Raw genomic sequence first — 23,476 nt, forward strand, 5'->3', positions numbered from 1 at the left:
CATCACCAGCAGACTAGGTGGATACCTGTAAACAATATAAACTCCACTGCAGCTGCACCAGCACTTACACACTGGGAAGCACGCATCACGCAATCACAGCACATTGCTAAGCAACAAATTGGTTGCTGGGCATTCTCATCCAAGTTAAGCAGTGTGTTGTTGTCATGGATACAATGGATGTTTAACTCACCTGTATGAACGGTGCCAAGAGGCCCTCCACAATCTTGTTCAAAAGGTTCAATTGTCTACTCGTTCACAAACATCCTGGGTCACTTAGCGTGGTCTCCAGGTAGTGCATTAAATCAGCCATTAATTAAGATGGCTGCAACATTTCTATAACCACACCTGCAGCTTCTTCTTCTTCTTCGGTGTATATTGGCGATTGGCAAACCATCTTAGACTATCTGGACTGGAGTGTGGAGCAGGAGATTGTGCAGAAACAAAATAAATAAAAATAATAATAATAATAATAATAAATAATAATAATAATAATGATGAAAACTCTAGATTCGTTTCACTAAATCAGTTTCTCTTAAAAACTGAATAATTTCACAGTATATGTTATCTGCTGTATTCCCCCAATAGACCTGACAATGAAAAGTCCTGATGTTTTGCCTTCCTTAGTGACTGTAAAAGGGGATTCCTCTGGATACTGTAAATCCTGCAGTGTATCAGTACATGTTCGACAGTTTCTGGTTGACTACAATATGTGCATTTCCCAGTTGGGTGCTTGCCTCTTCTATATAATGCATGGTTAAGACCTGTATGTCCGATTCTCAGTCAAGTGATAGCTGCAGCTTCTTCTGTGCTGCAGCTGATTTATCTCCTTTCCAATCACAATCAGATTTATTTTGCCAAGTACATACAGACAAGAAATTTGATTTTATGCAACTCTCTCTAAATGTTCTTACACAGAATCTAAATAACAGCTATAGGAGCAAGGACAGATAAAGGTGAGGAATAGACAGGACTGTTATGTAAGCCCACAAAAGTCTGTAAAGGGGAGACTTGTGGGTACCCGCGTTATTATCATGTTAACTTTGACAGCCCTAGTTAATATATATAAAAAGCACCAATGACCAACAATAAAAAATGAATACAATAAAATAAAATGTCTATAGGCTATACGAGTCAGGTGTTCTGGAAGTTGTAAACAATACAAATAGTGCAAATAAATAAATACTGGATGGACATACATGGACTGGATGATTGTGTGCAACATGTACATGTAAAGATGTCTTCTGTTCCATTGTCACATCTATCAGGACTTATTCATGTGACTTTTGTTTTTACTCAAACGGATGCAACTCGAAATGTAGCAAAGTAGGCCTACAATACTTGAGATAAAAAGTAGGCTAGGCTACTTAAATAAAAGTCAAATGACAGATTTAAAAGTAGGCTACACAAGAAACACAACTTTGTTAGAGTAACGAGAGTAAATGCAATTTGTTACTTCCACTCCTGTGCATTGGGAATCCCCACTTGGCTCCCACATCACCTTTGACCCCTACTTTGTCCTCACATCAACTCAGCCAAAGAATGTGTGCAGAAAGAAGAAATGTGGGTCCCACTCTCAAACACTGTGGGAGAGTGACTATTAAAATCAGTGAGATGACTCGACTGTTAAAGGGGGCGACTCGGAAAGACAGTTGTGCAGGTGTTAGAGTGGGAGTTGTGGCTTTGAAAGTGGACATGAACCAAGATTGTGTGTGTGTGTGTGTGTGTGTGTGTGTGTGTGGCTGGAGTGTAATGAGACCAGACCAGCATGATGGAAAGCCCAGCCGACTGCTAACACAAACACACCACGGGGAGAGAAAGAGAAACAAGGGGGGAGGGCAGGAAGGTTAAAAAGGTGGGGGAGGAATGATAGAGAAGAAGAGTGTTTTGTGTCAGCTTTACAACGACGACATTAAGATGCTGATGTTGACCAGTATTGACAGGGTCGAGCGTGTGTTTACACTAGAGTCCATTATCAAGTTTGCTCAGCGGAGAACACATCCATATTTTGTCCTCCAGACCCAACCCTCCTCTTCCACCCGAGCCCAGAGAGGAGAGACTATAGGCGTCTCTATGAGTGGAGGGGCTTTGAGTCTGGGTTTCAGGGATGTTTCACACACTTAGAAAACAGTGTGGTGTGTGTTTGCATCATTACCATAATTGAGAGTGCTGAGAGGGCGCGCACGGGGAGGTGTTATAGCACTGCCTCTTCCAAAAATTGACAAATTATGTGAATGAATGAGAGTAGAGGCTGGCTCAGGCCCCATGCAGCTCCTCTGAGCGACAGACGGGGTCAAACAGAGGAGATAAGGGACTATACTGTGAGAGTGTGAGCTTTACTGGTTGGCACAATCACAGTTCAGGCTGCGTGCCAAGCAAAACTTTACAAGCACATATAGGATCATGCCAAAGATGGTAGACTATTTAGTAGTCTTTTGTCCCCGTCACGGCGGCTCTGTTTTCCTCCAGCTTAAAATGTTGAGTTGTTTAGTAAAAGTTTCTGGCTCCGGCTCAGCGGAGCAGCCGGCGAGGCGAGGTTACTCAATGTCATTGGAATCTGTGCACAATGGACGCAAACCCCCTTCTTCCTCCTCCTCCTCCTCCTCCTCCTGAGCACCAGCTTGTGAACCCCCTCTCTGTAAGAGCTCTGCTTTTATTGACCCCCACCCTTCCACTCTTTTACCCTATCATCATCCACCCACAGTTTGGGTCTCCCCCCTCTCACACACACACACACACACTCACACACACAAACGTAATTTTGTAATGGGTTATGTATGAATAATGGTGATGTGTTTTGTTTTTTTGTCTGATGGGTCTTACTTGTCTGTCTGTTTATGGTAACAGTATGTTTATTGTATATGTACTTTTTCTCAAACTGAGCTGCCTATGGATGCAAAATGAATTTCAGTGCAAACTGAAAATAAAGTTGTATCGTATCGTATCGTGTCGTGTCGTGTCGTATCGCGTCGTATCGTGTTGTATCGTATCGTGTCGTATCGTATCGTATCGTATCGTACGCACACACACACTCACACTCTCACACACACACACACACACACACACACACAGACTCTCACTCTCACACACACACACACACACACACACACAGACTCTCACACTCACACACACACACACACACACACAGACTCTCACACACACACACACACACACACACACACAGACTCTCACACACACACACACACACACACACACACAGGAGCCCTCAGTGTTCAAACAGCTCCCTGAAGAAGAAGAAGCAATATAAACATCAATTCAAGGCCATGGTTCACTTGGAATGCACCCCACCACACAACTACTTGTAGTAAGCACTTTATGCCTCTCTCTCTCTCTCTCCTTATTTGTCTCTCTTCCCTCCCTCTCTGAGAGAGAGAGAGAGAGAGAGAGGACAGCGTCGTTGCCATGGCACCGCCTGCCTGAGTCAGTCAGTCCAGCGGTTAAAACACGGTCACTACTCCTGCTCTCTCTCCTTGTGGGATGTTCACTCAGCATGTTTATGGTGCGCACCGGCTGAGCGCAACGCTGGTACTCGTGTAACTCCGCTCTGTCCCGGGATGAGACCTCACCAGCGGCTGTGAGACGAGCTCCACGTCGCACACACCTGCGGCTGGCTGGCTGGATGGAAACAGATGGAGCGACGACGAGACGCAGCCGCTTGCTTCACCTCCTCTCGTGGTCCACGCTTGTAAGCTGATTTAACCCGGGTTGGATGTGACTACCTCTCCGGGAGATTAGAAGGTTATCGGGTGATTCGACAATGCCCCGCGGCTCTCCAGTAGCTGCGTGTTCATCCTCTGCTGCTGCTGCTCCGGTGTGGAGAGGATAATATGACTCCCTGGCTCCGCACATACGGCAGCGCTCCTCTGTGTCTCCTGCTCTGCTGCTCGGTGCTCGCTGTCTGCGCACAAGCCTCCAGTGCCGGTGAGTAGTGGAGGCTCATTAAGGGGCCAATTAGCTCCATCATAACCCAGCAATTAGTCTGCATCTTTTTTTTTTATCATCTCATGTGTAAAATCAGCTCCTGCTGTGCTCTCTGCGGGGGGTCGATGGTTTTCCCCAAATGTTTAATGTAAGCAAGCCACTTGTAAAGATATTTCCACACAACTTTTAATTATGGCATGTTTCAGGGAGACTGTGGCCCCTTTGAAAAAAGCAGTCATGGTCTATTAGGATTTTAAAGGTCCCATATCGTGCTCATTTTCAGGTTCATACTTGTATTTTGTGTTTCTACTAGAACATGTTTACATGCTGTAATGTTAAAAAAAAAACTTTAATTTCCTCATACTGTCTGCCTGAATATACCTGTATTTATCCTCTGTCTGAAACGCTCCGTTTTAGTGCATTTCAACGGAATTGCAACAGAATTGCGTTGCTAGGCAACAGTTTGGGTCCAAGTTTACTTCCTGTCAGCTGATGTTATTTACATACACTGCAACAGGAAATAAACTGGGACACTTTAAGAAATGTTTATGTTTAAAACCGTGTAATGGTCTAAATATTGTTTATTTGTGACATCACAAATGCACAGAAATCCTAACGGCTTGTTTCAAACGCACAATTTCTGAATACTTGCTGTGTGTATTTCTCCGTATATTGAGCATTTTGATAGTTTACCAGTATTTATATAGCACTTAAACCTGCTTTATAATATAAAAGACATGAAAATCTCACTTTTTAAAATATGGGACCTTTAAGAACTTTAAACATGCACTATCTGCCTTTAAACATGCACTATCTACCTTTAAACATGCACTATCTGCCTTTAAACATGCACTATCTACCTTTAAACATGCACTATCTGCAACCATCTTGGACTCTAACCACTGGCGCACTTCACACTTACTTTACACTATACATCTTATATGCCACTTTATAGACTGCACATACGCACATATTACATTTATTTATTGCACATACTACATTTATTTATTGACGGACTGCACACACTATGTTCACCAATTCACTCTGTGGATTTTATATCTCTATTATTGTTTTTATAATTTTTGTATACCTTTATACCTCTTCTGTGTTTTACTCTGTTTGCTGATGTTGCTGCTTTGACACCTGAATTTCCCTCCGGGGATTAATAAAGGTTCATCTTATCTTATCTAAAGTGGTCTCATTTAACATACATTAAAGCACAAACTACTGGAACTATTCATTTTTTAAGGGAAACCTCTAAACCCACAAGCAGGGTAGCCTTTATACCACATCAACCTCTTGTTCCAGCATGTATTGATCAGTTATAATTAGAAGTTGAACGCTTCACCTATCCTGAGGTTTGCCAGAGGCCAGCAGGAGTGCTAATTGGGTCAAAGCTGCTTGTTAGTGGGCTGTTAGTGATGCTATATAGGACCTGCAGCATTTCTCTGTCCTACATTTCCACCCCTGTATAGCTCACTGAAATGGCTCTGGAAAATTGGAATTCAGCAGATAAATCACGTCAATGAATCATTAATCCTGCTACAGTAAGCTCAAAGTGTGCTTTTTTTACTGTATTTTTTCCCCCAACAGTTGCGTAAAAACTATCTTGCATGAGTGATTTGTAACAGCCATTAATAGGTTACATTTGTGCGCACATAAGCATTCACAGATTGACTCACAATTACATAGTCTTCTTTTGGGAAATGATCCATTGCACCACTCCAACAACTCAAGCACCTGTTCCCACACTCCCAGTCGTTATCCCCGCTATACACGGCTGGCTGATTGGTACTGAATAGCCTCATATGAGATGCTAAGTGGTGCTTCCATCATCAAAAAGTGTGCATGAGGTCTCTAAATATCCACAGGGGCTCGGCTGCATGGCTAATGAGTGTTGACATGCACATTCTTTCATATGCTAATCACAGACTCTTCATCCCATCTCTCCTCCGCCTTTGGCTGTCTGTCTCCTTCACCCATCTCTCTCTCTCTCTCACTCTCTCTGCAGGTGACAGTGTGTGTTGGTCTCCCGGTATCACTTCTTGCACAGAGTGTCTCAGACGTGGACCACAGTGCGCCTGGTGCTTCAAGGAGGTAGGAATGTGTATAAAAAGTGTGTGACAGAGAGGGGAAAAAAAAGAGAACGTGGCAGCATTCCTCCGATGACACAGCAACGCTTTGATGCCATCCGCAGATGCGAATATAATGCGTATGTTCGGGCTTTAGTGGCCTGCCCTATGACCTGTGTGTGTGTGTGTGTGTGAATGTTCCCATGCGTGCTTTCTCAGAGCCACTTTCTATCTGTGTGTTTAGTCTAGGCGCTCCCACATATCACTGCGTCTGTCTCAACGTGTGCATCCGCCTGTATCTGCTGCGTCTGTCTTGTAAAGAGCCCACCCTGAATCAGCTTTGAGACGCTGTAAAGCCTTCACCAGTCACAACACACAAGAGCTGCACCGTCTAGACCAGACTGTCAACATGTGTGTGTTTACGCACTTCAGGTGCTTTCCCCCAACCTTAACTGACATCATTAAGTAGGGCTCACTGGTGTGTGAAAGCATTCAAACATCCACCTCTCTAACCTCCCACACACACACACACGCAATGTCACAGAGCCATGGTTGGACAAGCTCTGGAAAGTAAGCAGGTACAGCGCTTGTAAACATGCTTGCCATTGACATTTAGTGTCAGTTGAAACGGCAAACTCTGTAAGGAAAGTCCCGTGAAGTCAATGTGCAACTTTTTGGTATTCAAATTATAGCCACAGGGACAGCATGGGCTCGTATTCAGCTGCAGCTTCAGCTTGTATTGTAGACTGTCTACGTGATCTTGTTGGTTATATCACACTTATACCATTCAGGCCCATGTCACGCTGTAAACAAACACATTTAATGGTATGTTTCCAGTGCTGGTGACTGTATATGTGAGCGTGTTTGTCACAGACGGAAGTACCAAAGGTCACTAATCCACTCCAAAGCTGCAAAGCATGACGCTGTTGTTCTGTACTGTTGGAGCAAGTTGCTATTAGGTGGCGGAGAGGTTAGATACAGCGAGATTCATTCAATGAAGCGATGATTAGATCATATCCTAAGTAAGAAAAAGCCAATTAGACCATCTAATCTCTTTTCTATCCATCAGAATGCTACTTTCATTTTAAAGAGGACCTATTATGCTTATTTTCAGGTGCATACTTGTATTTGGGTTTTTTACTAGAACATGTTTACATGCTCCGATTGGTCAGCTGGCCCACTTTGTTATGATTGGTCAACAGAACCAAACTCTTCGGACTTTGCTCCAGCTCCGCTCTGATTAGCTTAGTTTGAGGGCGTGCCAAACTAGTCGCTAGGCAGGTATTATGCAAATATATTACTTGGCGACATCACCACGTTACGGAAGAAAAAGCAGGATTTCAAGCAAGGCGTTTCAGGCAGTTCAGGAGCAGTGTTTCTCCTTTTGGCGTGGACTTTGTAACTTGGCAGATAAATATATAACACACTAAAGGAAAGAGAAAAAGCACAAAAGCATAATAGGTCCTCTTTAACTCTCCTTTCCTATGCAAACACTTGGTGATACGCTAAACTGATGAGTAATGTCAGAATCACATAATAACATGGTAATGGTTCTCATGACTGTATAACTACGTCACAGATCAATACAAACATCATAGAAATAACAGAAATGAAACCAAGGTGAGTAATTGTGAAACTGGGTGGAAATGAAACAACATGTTTATAGCTAAAAGGTTTATCAGAGAGATCAGGAAATGAAAAGAGAGAACACATGCATTACAAACTGTACGCTGGGGGATGTGTGTGTGTACTCCTACAGTTGACATTTGTGAATGGATGTAGTGGGAAATACTAGAAGAGGAGTGAGTAAATAAACTACAGGAAATTGATTCTTCTGACCTTGAAATCTTCTACTTCATCTGCTTCACAGTGACTCAAGGAGATGTGGGAAGATTAGAGCAGTATAAACCCAACACACAGAACAGATCTGATGGAGCATACATTCACTATGGTCATTCAGTATATCTGGCAGCGTTAGTGCGTCTTGCCCGTGGGGTCACAGAGGATAACGCGGCGTTCAACTTGACCCAGTTGAATGTTCTCATTCATGAAATGCGATTATCGTGATAACATCTTAAGAGACGGCTTAGTTGTATTATCTTTGCCTGGCAGCTTTTTCTCCTTTGTCTTGTTTATGTTTTTATGTGTCGTTTTAAAAAAAAAATTATTGTAAAATTAAAAACACTTTCCCCTCTTGACCTTGTGTGACCTTTTAGGGCTTTCTGGATGGGGCGGGGCCGAGCCAGCGCTGCGACCTGCCGGTGAAGCTGCTCAGGAGAGGCTGTGGACCGGAGTTCATGGAGCAGTCAGAGGTCAAGGTGGAGGTCGACGCCACCGGCAGCAGCACACAAGTGTCCCCGCAAGACATCAGCGTCACCCTCAGACCAGGTAGATGACGGGCACCTCAGGATTTGTTTCCTCGAATGCAACTTTAATGGTGTATCTCCAGTTTGCACTGTTTTCTTATTGTTTTAGTGTGTGATGAAGCAGCTGTGGTAAAGTTTTAAATTAATTATTTTATTATATGTACGTCTGTGTGTGTGTGCCTAGGTTCAGAGGCCAGCGTCGTGGTGGCTGTGAAGCAGCTGGAGCGTTATCCTGTGGATCTGTACTACCTGGTTGATGTGTCGGCGTCTATGCAGGAAAACCTTGATCATGTAGGTGTTCATCAGTGCTGAAGCATTTCACTTATTTTTCTTAAAGGACCGGTGTGTAACATTTCGGGGGATCTATTGGCAGAAATGGAATATAATTTTAATAACTATGTTTTCTTTAGTGTCTATTTACCTGAAAATAATTGTGTTTTCGTTCGCTTAGAATAAGCTGTTTATGTTTACATAGGAAGCGGGCCTCTTCACAGAGTCCACCATGTTGCACCGCCATGTTTCGACAGTAGCCCAGAACGGACAAACCAAACTCTGTTAACTTTTCCTGCTTGGGCCGGAGTCGATAACGTCACTCGCTCCTGTCGCTCCTGTCGCCGTTGCTTTCTCGCTCTCTCTCTCTCGCTTCTCCACTCACTTCCCACGTACACACACTCCCTGATGGTACATGTTCACAACCTCTGTCCTTTCCACGCTTCCCATTCATTGTCTATGTAAGCAGCCGTGCAATTCATTCTGGTAGCGTGGCGGCGCGATTCGAGAGACGTACCGTCAAGTCGCCCGCTCCTCATTTGCATAAAGTCGAGGTCTACGTTACTTTATGCAAATCAGGGGCGTCCGGCACGACTCGTCGCCAGTGAAAACTCCCTAGAAACTTTTAAACTAAACGTTGTAGATCTAAAATAAAGACAGATTTAACAAATGAGCTTATTTCTCGCATAAAAGGTTTTCAGAAACACATCTTGGAAAACTATTTTCATGATATATGTGAAGAAAGTTTCCAATCAAGCCGCCATGTTGGTTCTGGTTTGAAAGCCGGGAGCAGCACCCCACGAGGAAAAGAAAAGCGTTCGTCCAATCAGGTGCTGAGTGTCTAGTGGCAGCCCATCAAGCGTCCAATGCTGGGAAGCGAGGTGATCCTGTGCGGTAAAAAACGCCCCCGTGGACATGTACCATAAGTACTCTACTGTTACAACAACTGGCTCTAGAGATGCGTTTTTGCGTCGGCCACCATAGCAGTCCTACACGCTTGGCACAGGGGAGAAGTTGTAATCTGCAACCTCACCTCTAGATACCACCAGATCCTACACACTGTTCCTTTAAGGAGAGATGGGATTTCCAAAATCTGAATCATTGCAACTTTTTTACACAAACTCCTACATTGTTTTTATGACGTGGGAAAAACCAAGACTTATAAACACAGATAAAACACAGTGGTTTGGTATTACATCATTGTTTGGTATTACATCATTGGGGCTTATGAGATGGCTACTTCCTTTATATTTGGCATGGAGTAAACTGCAGAAATTGTATTCTTTCTTTGAAGAAAGAAAATGTTTTCTTCTCCTGGACCTTCACCCTCTACCTCTTCATTCTTCTCTACTTCTCCCTCTTAACTCTGATCTCCCATTCTGCATCCACTTACCTCTGCATGTTTCTCGTGGTCCAGTTGAAGACGGTGGGTGTGGCGCTGTCTCTTCGAATGACGGAGCACTCCTCGGATCTTTGGCTGGGTTTTGGCTCGTTTGTGGACAAACCCGTCTCCCCTTACATCAACGTACATCCCTCCAAGATCAACAACCCCTGCAGGTAAGACACACAATTTGTTGGTTGGATTATTGATTACTAAAAATGAAGAAAAGTGGGGTTAATCCTCTCTATACCGTTCATTTTGTGAATTGTTCTTGCTTTGAATAGAATATTTAACACATTCAAAGATGGCCATGTTATATTCCTCAGCTTCTTCTTTTAATGAGACAAGAACAGTGAGGATTTGAGTGATTATTCAAAAATACATCCAAGCAAGTTGCTCCCAATTTAGTGTGACTCAGGGAGAGATTCGTCAGTTGTTAGGGCGGCCACATTATTACAATGATGAGCCGTGCTGGGAGACAGAAACAACAGACAGACATTTTGACATTCATTTGTCCTGAGATCTGCAATTAAAAACTCTCATGGCCGTCTCTCACCAGTGATTATGAGATCCGCTGTCGTCCGGCCCACGGCTTCCACCACGTCCTGAGCATGACCGCAAACACGAGCGAGTTCACGCGTGTGATCAAACGCCAGCGCATCTCAGGAAACATGGACACGCCTGAGGGAGGATTGGATGCTATGCTGCAAGCTGCCGTCTGCCAGGTGTGTATATACATACAGTTACTGGCTCACAAGGGCTACTTGAGAAAGGGAGTTAGCAAAACATTTTTGTGGCCGGTCATTTTCAGTTTATTTGAATGTATTCAGAAAAATGAGGCATAACCCCAAATTTGGTCGTAAGCCTGCATACTGGTGAAAGAGGCATTTATTCTGGGAGAATGGTGGCACTCTGACTCAGCGCTGGATATTACCACTGGAATCCCACTAAGCAATGACACCACTGTTGGAGTATGGCAGACAAACACACACACACACACACACACAGGGTTGCTTATACTATGGCTGCAGGAGGTCTGTGAATCACACCACATAGGGGGGCCCTGAGTAACCAGCCTGCAGGGAAACACCACGGTGGTCATCGCTCCAGAAATAGACTCTCCATGATGTCAGGCCTACTTATAAACTCACTGGGTTTCCTTAAATACACACATGTGCACACACGCTCACATTTTCTCACACTGTCTATGACAAGTCACAGACATAAAAGAGTGACTGGTGGAGGGATTTCTGCTGCGTCTCCTTTAATTGGGTATTACAGAGAGAGCTGATCACCACGGGAACTAATGTAGCTCAGATGAGTAAAAAGTTTGAATTTGCAGTTTCTCACCACATGTGTAAAAAGACATAAAGCATGCACATATTTTCAGTCTGTGTAAACTAGTGATAAAAGGGGATAAAAATGGGAGTATCTGTAAAACTACGCCCCAGAGATAGAATACACATGATTTAACTCACATTACACAATGTACTGATTCCTTTCCGTCTCTCTTTTAGAGATCGGTGGGGTGGCGACCGGAGGCCAAGCGTCTGCTGCTCCTGATGACCGACCAGCCGTCTCACCTCGCCCTGGACAGCCGGCTGGCGGGGATCGTGACGCCACACGACGGCCTGTGTCACCTGGAAAACAACGTTTACACAGGGAGCACGAAGATGGTGAGAATAGGAGGAAACTTACACATGCTGGGAGGTCGGGTTTAAAAGAGCTGAACCTTTTAACCGGATGGTCAATAAGGGGATTAAGGGGATAGTTCGGGTGTTGTGAAGTGGGGTTGTATGAGGTTCTTATCCATAGTCGGTGTCTTACCTACAGTAGATGACAGTCAGCATGCCCCCAGCTTGGAGAAGCAGACAGGAGTTACCACACAGAACCAAAGTAATGTACTGCTATGGACGGGGCCGGCAGCAAAACGTATTTGATCCACCTAAAAGAAAGGATCACCTCAAAAAATCAATATCAGTTGAAGTGTACACTATATTTAGAATATTTTCGTTGGTTTACCTTGCAGTGAAACAGTTATAGAGTCTATGTTTCCAACGAGGATCTGAAGCCGTTATCAATGCTCTCGCCAAAGCAACCAGACTCCATTGAGAAAAACAGTTATTTTACCTTGCAGAACATGGATGTTGCTGGTCTACCGCTGCCTCGATCGGTTAATTTGTTTGTTATCGTGTGACTTTGGTTAGTTCGGATTCACCAAAGTCGGACAATAGCAGAAACAAACTAACCGATCAAAGCAGCGGTAGACCAGCAAACCTGTTTTCTGTGAGGTAAAATTACAGGTTTTTTTATTGTAGTCTGGTGGCTTTGGCGAGAGCATAGATGATACAACGGCTTCAGTTCCCCATTTATTATAAATATAGCATCCATTTAAACTGATATTAATCTTATTAGGTGAGCCTTTCTTTTAGGTGGCTAAAATATGTTTTGCTGCCGGCCCCGTCCACAGCAGTACGTTGCTTTGGTTCCGTACGGTAACTCCTGTCTGTTTCTCCAAACTGGGGGCGTGCCGACCGTCATCGACTGTCGATAATACACTGACTATGGGTAAGTACCTCATAGAACCTCACTTCAAAACAACCAAATTATCCCTTTAAAGCTCACTTAGTCTGACAATGCTGTACTCCAATTGCAGATTGACACATTTAGGAAATCATACTTAAAGGAATAGTTCGACTGAGTTTTGTGAAATACGCGTCTTTGCTTTCTTGATGAGAGTTAGATGAGAAGATAAATGTCACAATTTGTCATTTTTACATTTTGGTTTTTGTACGGATAAAACAAATAAGATATAACGTGTTAATTTGTGAATTTTAGATGTGCTTGAGGACAGATTTTATTACCTTTGGACAGAGTCAGACCACCTGTTTCCCCGTGTTTTTAGTCTTTGTGCTAAGCCAAGCTGCTGCTGGCGGTAGCTTCATATTTACCGTACAAGAAAACAAATATGTTCATTTCCCAGAATGTCAATCTACATCAGGGAGGGAACAGAAATGCTTTCTTGATAAAACATTTTTTTTGTATTTATTCTGTTGGTTGTCTCCTTTTCAGGACCATCCCAGTTTGGGTCAGTTGTCAGATAAGCTGCTTGAAAACCATATGTACTCCATCTTCGCTGTGGAGAAGCAGCAGTACCAGTGGTACGAGGTAATCACTCCCACACATGTGCACAAAACAACATGTATAAGTGAGAAAACAAATGTTGCCACACCTAGTTTCCAGGGTAAGGGGAATCAATTTAAAATCCTTACCCTCATCTCCCTTTTCTTCTTTAGGAGTTGGTACGTTTGCTACCCGGGTCCTACCTGGGGAAGTTAGGCCTCTTCCAGGCTCCGAACCTTATAGAGCTGGTGGTGGATGCATACAAGGTACAGAGCACTCACCTTCTTCCTCTGCAGCTTCTTTCTCATTTGTGTCCTCACTCCGTATTATTATTCATCCTTTAGACAACAGGGAGAAGGACAGGGATAAGTGAAACGTTAGAGAGAAGAGAGCGGCAGCACAGCATGAGCTGAATTTATGAGCCCACGCAGTATCAGTCAGAAGTGTTGAGGCCTTAGTCCGGTGATCTGCTGAGGCAACATGAACTCGACTCACAGCAAAAAAATGCCTCAGAATCAGTGATACTACAGAAAGTGTGTACTGCTTATACTTATCCAGGAGATAGAAGAAGAAAAGGCACAAATACGAACGTAAATTCTGAAGTTGGAGATGTTTTTGGTCGCCGAAGGCCTAATGAAACAGAAAAACACGGATGAGAACAGGAGGTTAAGGAGGGGTAAGGCCTTGTGTGTGTGTGTGTTTGTGTGTATGTGTGTGTGAGACTAGGGGTTTGTTGAGTTGGCAGCAGTCTCGGCTAAAATCTCGCCTCAGGCACAGCGCTCCATTGTTTGCTCCGAGAATCTGCCGAATCCACAGATCCGGGTGCACAGCCATGTATATGTGCAGACACACACACACACACACACACACACACACACACACACACACACACACACACACACATGCATGCATACACAAGCAGCAGAGCCCGAACAGAAGCTGGCATTATAATGACTATCAGATCCCCATAGAAACCATGTGGCCTAGTCATGGACGAACACAAAGATGCTATTTTTGGCCCCACCTCCTGGTTCCCATAAACCCCCCCACCCCTCTATCTCAGAAAGAAAGGAGGGCTTTCTGGGGACATGTGACAACTTTAATTAATCATCTGTCTCTCTTTCTCGCCTCATTACTTTTCACTCGACACAGATTACATTTTTAAGCTGTCACTGTTCTTCCCACTCTCTTTTCTTCTCTTCGTAACCCACATTCCCTTGCAACCAGCATAATACATTGAGTTTCTTGTTATCAGACAGTAAAGTTAACGATGCTTTTTTACCTCTCTCTCCACCCTCGCTTCATCCAGAGGTTGTTGTCGGAGGTGTCGGTGTCAGTGTCAGTGGAGGACAAGGCAGTCAGCAGGTACTGGGTGTCTGTTTCTCCTCTCTGTCCCAATGGATCCACTGTGAAGGACCAGACCTGCTCGGGGGTGCAGCCCGACCAGACGGTAAACAACCTTAAACACACAACAGCAAATACCATACATGGTTAAAACAGTGCAAGAACTTAGCTGAAAGTTAATCGTATTTACACAGAAATCTTTGATTTAAACTCCCAGAGATGTCTCAGGACATTTATTGGTTGTATTGGATTACTCATACAAGCACACTCACACACTGAGAGCTAAAGAATTAGTAAATAATCCAGGTTGAGCGGATTACAGGCAGTGTTTAACAGGAAAACATTTCCATGTGATTCCATGACCTATTCATCCTAAAATCCTTACCTTGCCCAATATGAGAGCCGTTTTGCAAACAAATGGGACATTTATATTTAGAAATAGGTCACTGGACAGCCACTGTTTTCATACCTGTTCCATTTATATCCACAGAAAGAGAAACTTTAGTCTGCACCACTGCAGAGGAGCTTTTCAGCTGCAGTAGTAGTGGTTATACAAAAGACTACTGTCGAAAAATGTTCAACTATAACGACCAAACAACCCCCCTTTTTGTGCTAATTATAACATTTTCAGTACTGTTCTGTTCACTCCCTAAACTGCCTATGAGACTCCTCTCCTCTGAAACCTTTTGGGGCTCTTAACTTTGTCCAACACTAAGATGCTTAATGATTGCTCTATAGTTACTCCATTGTGCTAATCGACTGAAGTTCAGCCCTTTAATCCATGGGTGGATTAAAGTGAATTATGGAAAGTACCCACATTTACCAGAATGGCGATACAGATCTAGGAAAGGCCTTCCTGTAGATCCAAAGCTTTGGCACGCACAATTTCCCAACCACATGAACGGAATAATTATTAACATTAAGAATCACACTTTGTTCCTGTTTACTTAAGTTGGATAAGTAACCAGGAAGTATTTAAGTCTCATCATAATTATGCAATGAGAGGTGGCTCATTGTACATTATTCCTCTTAGAAAAATCCATTATTACACACTGCTGCATTTCTCTGGAACTGTTTCAGATCTCTAAAGCAACAGCTGGCTCCTGAGAAAGAAATGTTTTTTAACCTGTCCTGCTTTACATGAATATTTGTCACCCTTTCCACTTACTATCTGGGGCAACAACAGATATACGCTTTAAGCTTTATTGTGTATTTTATCCATAACTTTTTTTGTATTTTACTGCATGTCAAGACTTGGGGATTGCAGTCTTATATTTACATTTAATATTGTCAGATAAGTCTAACTATATATTGACTAACTGGACTAAGAGACTGCAGATATGCCAGCCGCTCTGTGAGGCTGTACCATGGATGTGTAATGGGTATTGCAACTGAAAATCCCCCTGCAGCCCAAAAAGCCTTTCCGCCCATAGACCACCATTGTAAAAGAGACGTCTGTAAAACTGTTGAAAGGACACTTAGAACTGCAAACCAGGTTGATTGTGACTCTTTCTATTATGAATCAGTCCAGACATGTTGGAGGTTTTAAATTAGTTAAAAAACTTTCCTGGAGCCGAGAAAAGCAATTTAAACATAAATTAAGTTAAGTTAAGTCTGTCTAGCATTTGGACTGGGGCTCATTCACATGAACGGAGGAAGGGAAATAACTCTAGATTCGGCTATTAATGCATTTTACAACTTTTAGGACCCAACAATTTAAATAAGGGCTATTCAAGTGTTAATACTGGGAAGTTGATTTACCTCAAAAAACGTATCCTCTGAGTTACAGACGTCTTTTTCCCAATGTAAATCTATGGGAAAAAGTTTTTTTGGGCCCAATGGCATCACATGATGAACTCTGAAGTTGTAGTACCACCTTTTGGCCACTACGTAAAATTTGCTTCAAAGCCTGACGCACTTCTTGGGGGCTTGGTATGCATCAAGCAAGGAATTCTCATTGGACTGAATGGGTGTCATCTTGTCTTCCTGTGCAGGTTTACTTCAATATCACCATTGGGATGCGCTCTTGTCCTGACGACGGTGAAGATGAAGATGTAACGGTGATGGTTCGACCTGTGGGTTACAACGAATCCACCGTCATTAGGATCCACTCTAAATGCCGCTGCAGTTGTGGACCAACGAGGCACTGCAATGACGAGAACCAATCATCATGCAGAGGAAGCCCCAATCAGGAGCAGAGGCCGGCTCATGGACTAATGAAGGACTCAGACAGAGATTCAAACTGGAATTGCAGAGCGGACGGGTCTGATGTGGACTGCAGTGGTCGGGGAGTGTGTGAGTGTGGGAGGTGTGTGTGTGAGCAGACCAGACTTGGGACAGTATATGGGAAATATTGCGAGATAGACGACTTCTCCTGCCCATACGAAGGGGGAGTGCTGTGTGGAGGTAAGTGGGGAACACTTCAAAAAATGAAGTATGTGTCAAAAAGTCAATTTCTTTTATTGCTTCTGTAACACTCTTTCCTCCCGTCTGTGTCTGTCCCCCTCAGGGCGTGGTGTGTGCGTGTCAGGTGAGTGTGTGTGTGAAGACGACTGGACAGGTGATAGCTGTGGTTGTCCCGTCTCCACGGTAACCTGCCAATCAGCCAACGGCCTGGTCTGCAGTGGGCGGGGCAGATGTGTGTGTGGCAAATGTCTGTGTGACGACCCCCGACGCTCTGGAGACTTCTGTGAGAGATGTCCTGCTTGCCAAAGCACCTGCCAATCATACTGGTACATGTCCGTTTCTGTTTGCTACCACAAAGCATGATGGGAGCTCTTACAGAACTATTCGTAGCTGAAGCTGACACTGTTGTACTCTCTCTCTCTCTCAGGAAGTGTGTAGACTGCCACCTGGCTCACGGTCTCACAGAAAAAGAGGCAGGACACTGCAACGACACCTGTGCATCATTGGTGGACTACATGGACGATGTATCAGGTACGGCCAGTTTAGCCAATAGAATCTGCTCTGAGCGCAATTTTACACGTGGGCTTTGCACCATTTGCAGTTTTGTGGATCTGAGGAAAGTCGGACTATAGACTATAGCCGGGTTTCCACCAAGAAGTTCCTGGTAAATTTAGTCCCGGGACTACTTTTCAAGGAACTATTTGAGGTCAATGCCTAATCTTAACCATCTCGCAAGAGTTTTGCAACTTGGGGGTTACCTTCTAGACACGATCGAGTGGGTCCTCTTCACGGAGCTGACTGCTATGTTTCTACAGTAGCCCAGAATGGACAAACCAAACACTGGTGTTTTCATGTCGGCCGTTGTAGTTCTCCTACACGTTTGGCACATGGGAGGACTTTCAGTTGGTTGCGATCTGCAACCTCACCGCTAAATGCTGCCAAATCCTACACAGTGCACCTTTAAGCCAAACAAGTTAACAAACATGCCTATTTGCAGATACAACACCAAAAACACCATTAGCATTGATTTCAAGTCAGTGTTTCTGACTCGAGTGATATAACTCCAATATGCACTCACCTTTTAGCTCTCTTTTGGTCTCCACCAACTCCTGTAAATCTTATTTGGCTTAAATGTTCACCTGCTAGGCACTAACTTTGTCTGTCTGCTGTTCGGTGCTGGGGAGGTAATGCAGTGCTGCTGCTGAAAATGGGTTGATAAAACCAAAACAATGAGCTAAAAGAGACAAAAAGGTGCGGTAGAACTGAGGGTCAATGCAGAGTTGGGTGATCATTTTGTGGATTTGTCACTACCAGCGATACATTTCACATAACACCTAGTAATTTGATTCATTGTTACTGTAGTATACAATATTGATTGGTGCAGCTTTAAGGTGAAAACCCAAAAGCTGTAAAACACAGCAGCTCTCTTGTAATGCCACTCTCATTGATTCTTTTGTTTTCAGTAATCCTGGAGGATTTTCACTAGTGTTTGAAGCTTAACATGTCTGGACTGAATAACATCTCACTTCAACACTCTCTCTCTCTCTCTCTCTCTCTCTCTCTCTCTCTCTCTCTCTCTCTCGCTCTCTCTCCATTTTCAGGCCAAGCAGGGGAGATGTGGATTCAGTGTATGTACATCAGTAATGACAGCTGTCGCTATCGGTTTCAAACAAGCTCACAGTCTGGTCAGCCCCAGCTTCACATAAGCACCAGACCAGGTATAATGTCAACACACACACACACACATACACACACATAACTTCATCAGAGGTCACTTCCGTTGCTACTATTGCGGCACTACTGCACCCTGGTGTGTTTGAGTCAGCAAGCCTGCTGTCAGTGTTACAGCTGTATTTTACATTTCCCCTCAGTTCCCAGTTCACCTTCTTAATGTTCACACACACACTAACCCCACTAATTCACACATGTCCTGGGTTACACACACACATTATTGCACATCCAAGTTTTACAGTTCGTCCCCGCCTTCCCGAGTTTTTTGGAACAGCACCGTTCATTGTGCGTTCCCCCCCCTGTCCTCTCACCCTCACCCCTCCAACCCTACACCCCTCCACCCAACGGGACACTCTCTTCCGGCTCACGCCCACTCCTCCCGGCTGCAGCAGGAGCCAGGTCTCCATGGTAACCCTGTTACAAAATGTCAGAGCGCTCTTTGGGCTCTTTGTGCTGAGCGATGAGGCCGTCATCCACACATGCTCCCCAGCAGATACACAGCCAGCTGACTATTCAGAGCAGCACCGCTGGCACAGCTGCCACTGACTGAGCTGTGTACGTGTTTGTGTTTGTATTGAAAGTAACCAAGTATATTTACTCAAAGACAACTTTGAGGTATTTGTATTTTATGCTACTACTTCTACTCCTCACTTTCAGAGGTAAAAGTATGAGTGTAACCTTTTTGCCCTGTCCCAGTCCTCCACAGTGAAACCTTATGTATGTGTCCACAGAGTGTGCCAGCAACAGCCGGCTAGTAGGAACATTCCTGGGTGTGTGTGCTCTGACGGTGCTGTGCGGGCTGGTGGTGGTGGCCGTGTCCCGGCTGCTGCTACAGAAGAGAGGCCTGTCACCGGGGGACGCTGCTGAGGACGCAGGCTATCACTGCACTGGAAAGGTTAGCTCTCAAAAGTCAAGCATGTTTGAGGCGGTCATCAGCACAACAGGGTTTTAATTGAGATGTCCCTAGAGAAATATTAGGGACTCATTAATTCTTCAGGATATTTTTGTTCATGTGTACTCTCCGCTGAAACCATGAGCGAGAATTTTGAGTCTGCTGTTAGAGGTACAGCTGTATTTTACATTTCCTCTCTCAACTCCCTGTTCGCCATCTACAGTGTCCAGATTTGTTCCTTTAAAGTGATGTACAGCACCTTCGAGAAGAAGGAAATGATGGAAATTACAACAGGGGGCTTTCTGGAGATGTGTGTGCCTAAACTGGTGTGAAAGTGTTTAGAAACCACTCATTTATTGTTCATCGTTCACCGCAGATCATTTTCATGACACTGCAGATTATAGGCTGTGTGAATATAGTTGCTTCTGTTTTGGTAACATTTGACTTCTTGCATGGAGCGCAATCAACCTGTTGATGTTGCAGAGGAAAGGTCGTTCATATTTACTTTGGCTGGGAGTTTTAAAAGTGTTGTAAAGCTGTACATACTTTCTCAAAGACTACATAATATAACAAATGGCTACTCTCTACTTCTTAGGTTGAACATTTAAGAAATCCACCTAAGCTGCTGATATTAAAGGGGCACGTTATTGGTGGTTATAAGCCTCATAGATGTGGGTCAGTAGGGCCCTGCTACACACACTAGTAGGTTTTGTCATCTATTCACATGATAGATCACCGAAATAAGGTATAAAAGAAGACAACAGAGACCTCTAGTGACCGTAGGAATTATGACAGGCAACAACGTATAGTTATCTTTGTATCCACAAGTGTTAAGTTTCACTTTTGAAACGTTATTTTAAGCCAAAAACACGATTTCCCTCTTAACTTAACTAAGTGGTTTTGTTGCCTAAACCTAAAGAAGTTGTTTTGTTTTTGTTCTAACATGTGGCCTGATAACAGTGGAATCAGGTTTATTTGTATTTATTTAACCTTTATTTAACCAGGCAAGTCAATTAAGAACAAATTCTTATTAACAATGGCGGCCTGGCAGGTGGCTGGTGATTCAATAGTCACATGGATAACAACACAGCCTGTGAAAAAATTTATATAATGTGTGTATAACGTCTTCTGTTGCAATTAAACCCATATAAAGGACTAAAGGTCAAGATATTTCAGCTTCTGCTGCATTGAAATTGATCTCTTGGGAATCCCTACATCTATAGCAATGCAACACTAAAATGAGTATCATGTTTTGGTTTTGGACTTTGTCTGTGTATATCCAGGAGGCATGCATGCGTGTGTGTGTGTGTGTGTGTGTGTGAGAGTGTGGCTATTACTGACTGCATATTTCTGTCACTCCTCAGGACCTGGCATTCATCCCAACAACCAATGAGAAGACAGTTACCTACAGGAGGGACCGTCCACCTGACCGTCCCGTGGAGATGCACATCCAGATTTCCAAGATGCCCCTGGGTGACCCCTGGCAGTGCTAGGAAAAGATCAAAGGTCAAGGTTAGAAGGAAGTCAGTAGAGACATATAAAAGGAGAGTCAACTGAAGGCTTCTTTTCTGCCTCTAAACCTTCCTAAAACTTCAACCAGCTGCATGCAGAGACTCTGATAATGATAAACTAAACTATGAAACCTCACATGGATCACATTTGTAAAAATGAACTGACCAAACTCTCATCGACTGTGTGACTAATGTGGCCAGTATCCTGGAAATCGAGATGAAACAAAGAGCACATGTCCCCCACCTCTTCTTTCTCTGTAGCAGCAGGGAGGCTGCTTCCTCCGCAGGGTAAAGGGTGATCATTCCTCGCTTTTTAGTCATTCAGCAAACATTGCTCTAAATTATGAGTGTGTGTGTGTGTGTGTGAGAGAGAGAGAGAGAGAGAGAGAGAGAGAGAGAGAGAGAGAGAGAGAGAGTGTGTGTGGTGCAGGTAGATGCATTTATGCTCTATCTAGGCTTTCTATTTATGATTTTATAGTAAAACACTACATATTTTTCGGTGTATGTGATTGTGTGACACTCCAACTGAACTATCTCCCTGTCTTAGTCTGCCCCTGTGTGGCCAGCTTGAGGTACGGCATTTGTATCTCCAATAATACTGTCAACACATTACTGACCTCAGCTGTACTGCCTTGGGATTTAATTCACAAAGCACACCAATGACTATGTATGCCTGTTTAATTGTTTTCATCTGTGGCATACCTTGTCTTCTAGTTTATTTGTTGCATTTTGTTTTTGTTAACCAATCAACTGCAAATTAGTGTTACATTATGGCATTTTTCTATAAGTGAGAATATAGTTTCATGTGTTTTTGATAATCCGGCTAGACTTGCACTTGAACAATTGTTTTGCATTATACTACTGAAAACGGTGGGGCATGAGAGCTGTGATGGTGGGTTTGCTATATGATGGGCATTAAAACGCATCTATCCAAGTGCATTTGAAGCTAATGTAACAAATCCACAACACTGGAATAACAATAGACTGAGAAATCATATTTAAAAAAAAGCAACATACTGACAATTAATGGCAAACGCATCATCAAACGCCTGCACATGTGGCGTCTATCACAAGAACTGTGTCTGCATGCATGTGCTGATCATCCCTGAGCCATTACTGACCAGTTGAGACTCCTGTTCAGAGGTACGAATCAGCTCTGAAGGTACTGAGGTCAGAGGTGGAGTTACACTCCTCGTGCACTAGACCCTCTCGATCCAGAGCGCCAGTTGCATTTTGGGAGACTTTCGCTTGTCCTGTTCCTCTTTTTGAATCTTATTTAACACAATGTTGTTTACAGCAATAGCTGCTCTCTTTTACTGTAAGTCAGGAACACTAATTTTTATTTATTGTGATTATTTTCTTTTTATTTATGTTAATTGTGCTATTTTATGATACTTTGGTGGGTTACAGGTAGTGAGTAATGTTTGTGTTTATGAAGAGCGGTCTCTCTCTATCTCTAACCATGAGAATAATTCAGCAATAATCATCTCATCTAACCGGGCCCTGAGTTCGGAGTAACAACAGCACTTTTTCTGTGTAGTTTTGCTGTCAAATAATGTGACTAGTTGTGTAGCATGAATGTTTTCATCAACAATAAAATGTGCAAGATTTTTTTTAATTAGTTCTTGAGTTCTTTCGTTTTTCTGTACCAACAGATTGTATTTGAATTAATATTTTTTTTTATGGAAATGTGGAAAATTAGTAAGGCCTAATCCATTTTAGTATGATTTATAATGTATGACTTAAGGCAGTGCCAAATTAAGCAACACTATTGTCACATTTGAAAGCCAGCCTGTATTTTAAAATAAATATAAAGTCAATATTTTCAGTTCTGTTTAATGTACAGTTTTGTGCAGAGCTGGCAAATATTTTTTCTGATTTTGTGATGCAACCAGTGATGTAATGTAACTAAGTACATTTACTTAAGCACTATACTTAAGTACACTTTTGAGGTACTGCTTTACACTTTTACTCCACTACATCTCAGACGGAAATATTGTACTTTTTACTGCAATACATTTATCTGACAGCTTTAGTTACTTTACAGATTTATATTTTGTATTATTAATCTGAAGCAACTATTACATTATGATACATCGCTTAACCTGCCCAGTAGTAAAGTATTTCAAATTTGCTACACCATAACCAGCTGCAATGTTAAATATGACATATGCAGCAATAATTATGATCCAACAATATAATATATATTATTCCAAAATGGGCCATTCTGCATAATAATGAGTCGTTTTAGTACTTTAAGTATATTTTGATTCTAATACTTTTGTACTTTCACTCAAGTAAGATTTTGAATGCAGAACTTTGACTTGTAACAGAGTATTTTACACAGTGGTATTAATACTTTTACTTAAGTTAAGTTGAGTGCTTTTCCCACAACTGGATGCAACACAGTGTACACAACATCAAAGTGTGACCAACCCATG

The 23,476-nt window shown here is 43.1% G+C and overlaps 2 protein-coding genes across 3 annotated transcripts in view; one reads left to right on the forward strand and one right to left on the reverse strand.

Annotated features, from left to right (window-relative positions):
* Positions 1-361, reverse strand: part of tmem196 (transmembrane protein 196) — a 43,449-nt gene extending 43,088 nt beyond the window's left edge. For both annotated transcript variants that reach the window (XM_074612776.1, XM_074612774.1), the window contains exon 1: positions 191-361. The gene's annotated coding sequence lies outside the window, so the exon portion shown is untranslated. The remainder of the gene's footprint in view (positions 1-190) is intronic.
* Positions 362-3,621: 3,260 nt separating this feature from the next.
* Positions 3,622-22,656, forward strand: itgb8 (integrin, beta 8). The gene is made up of 16 exons (XM_074613170.1): positions 3,622-3,939; positions 5,951-6,036; positions 8,228-8,399; positions 8,562-8,668; positions 10,065-10,204; positions 10,588-10,753; positions 11,546-11,704; positions 13,101-13,196; positions 13,325-13,417; positions 14,461-14,601; positions 16,490-16,901; positions 17,005-17,227; positions 17,329-17,432; positions 18,503-18,619; positions 19,364-19,527; positions 20,889-22,656. The coding sequence occupies exons 1-16, from the start codon at positions 3,846-3,848 to the stop codon at positions 21,015-21,017; spliced, it is 2,403 nt and encodes an 800-aa protein (XP_074469271.1). The 5' UTR covers positions 3,622-3,845; the 3' UTR covers positions 21,018-22,656.
* Positions 22,657-23,476: the final 820 nt, after the last annotated feature.

Source organism: Sebastes fasciatus, chromosome 17, assembly GCF_043250625.1.
Source record: "Sebastes fasciatus isolate fSebFas1 chromosome 17, fSebFas1.pri, whole genome shotgun sequence".
Lineage (NCBI taxonomy): Eukaryota > Metazoa > Chordata > Actinopteri > Perciformes > Sebastidae > Sebastes > Sebastes fasciatus.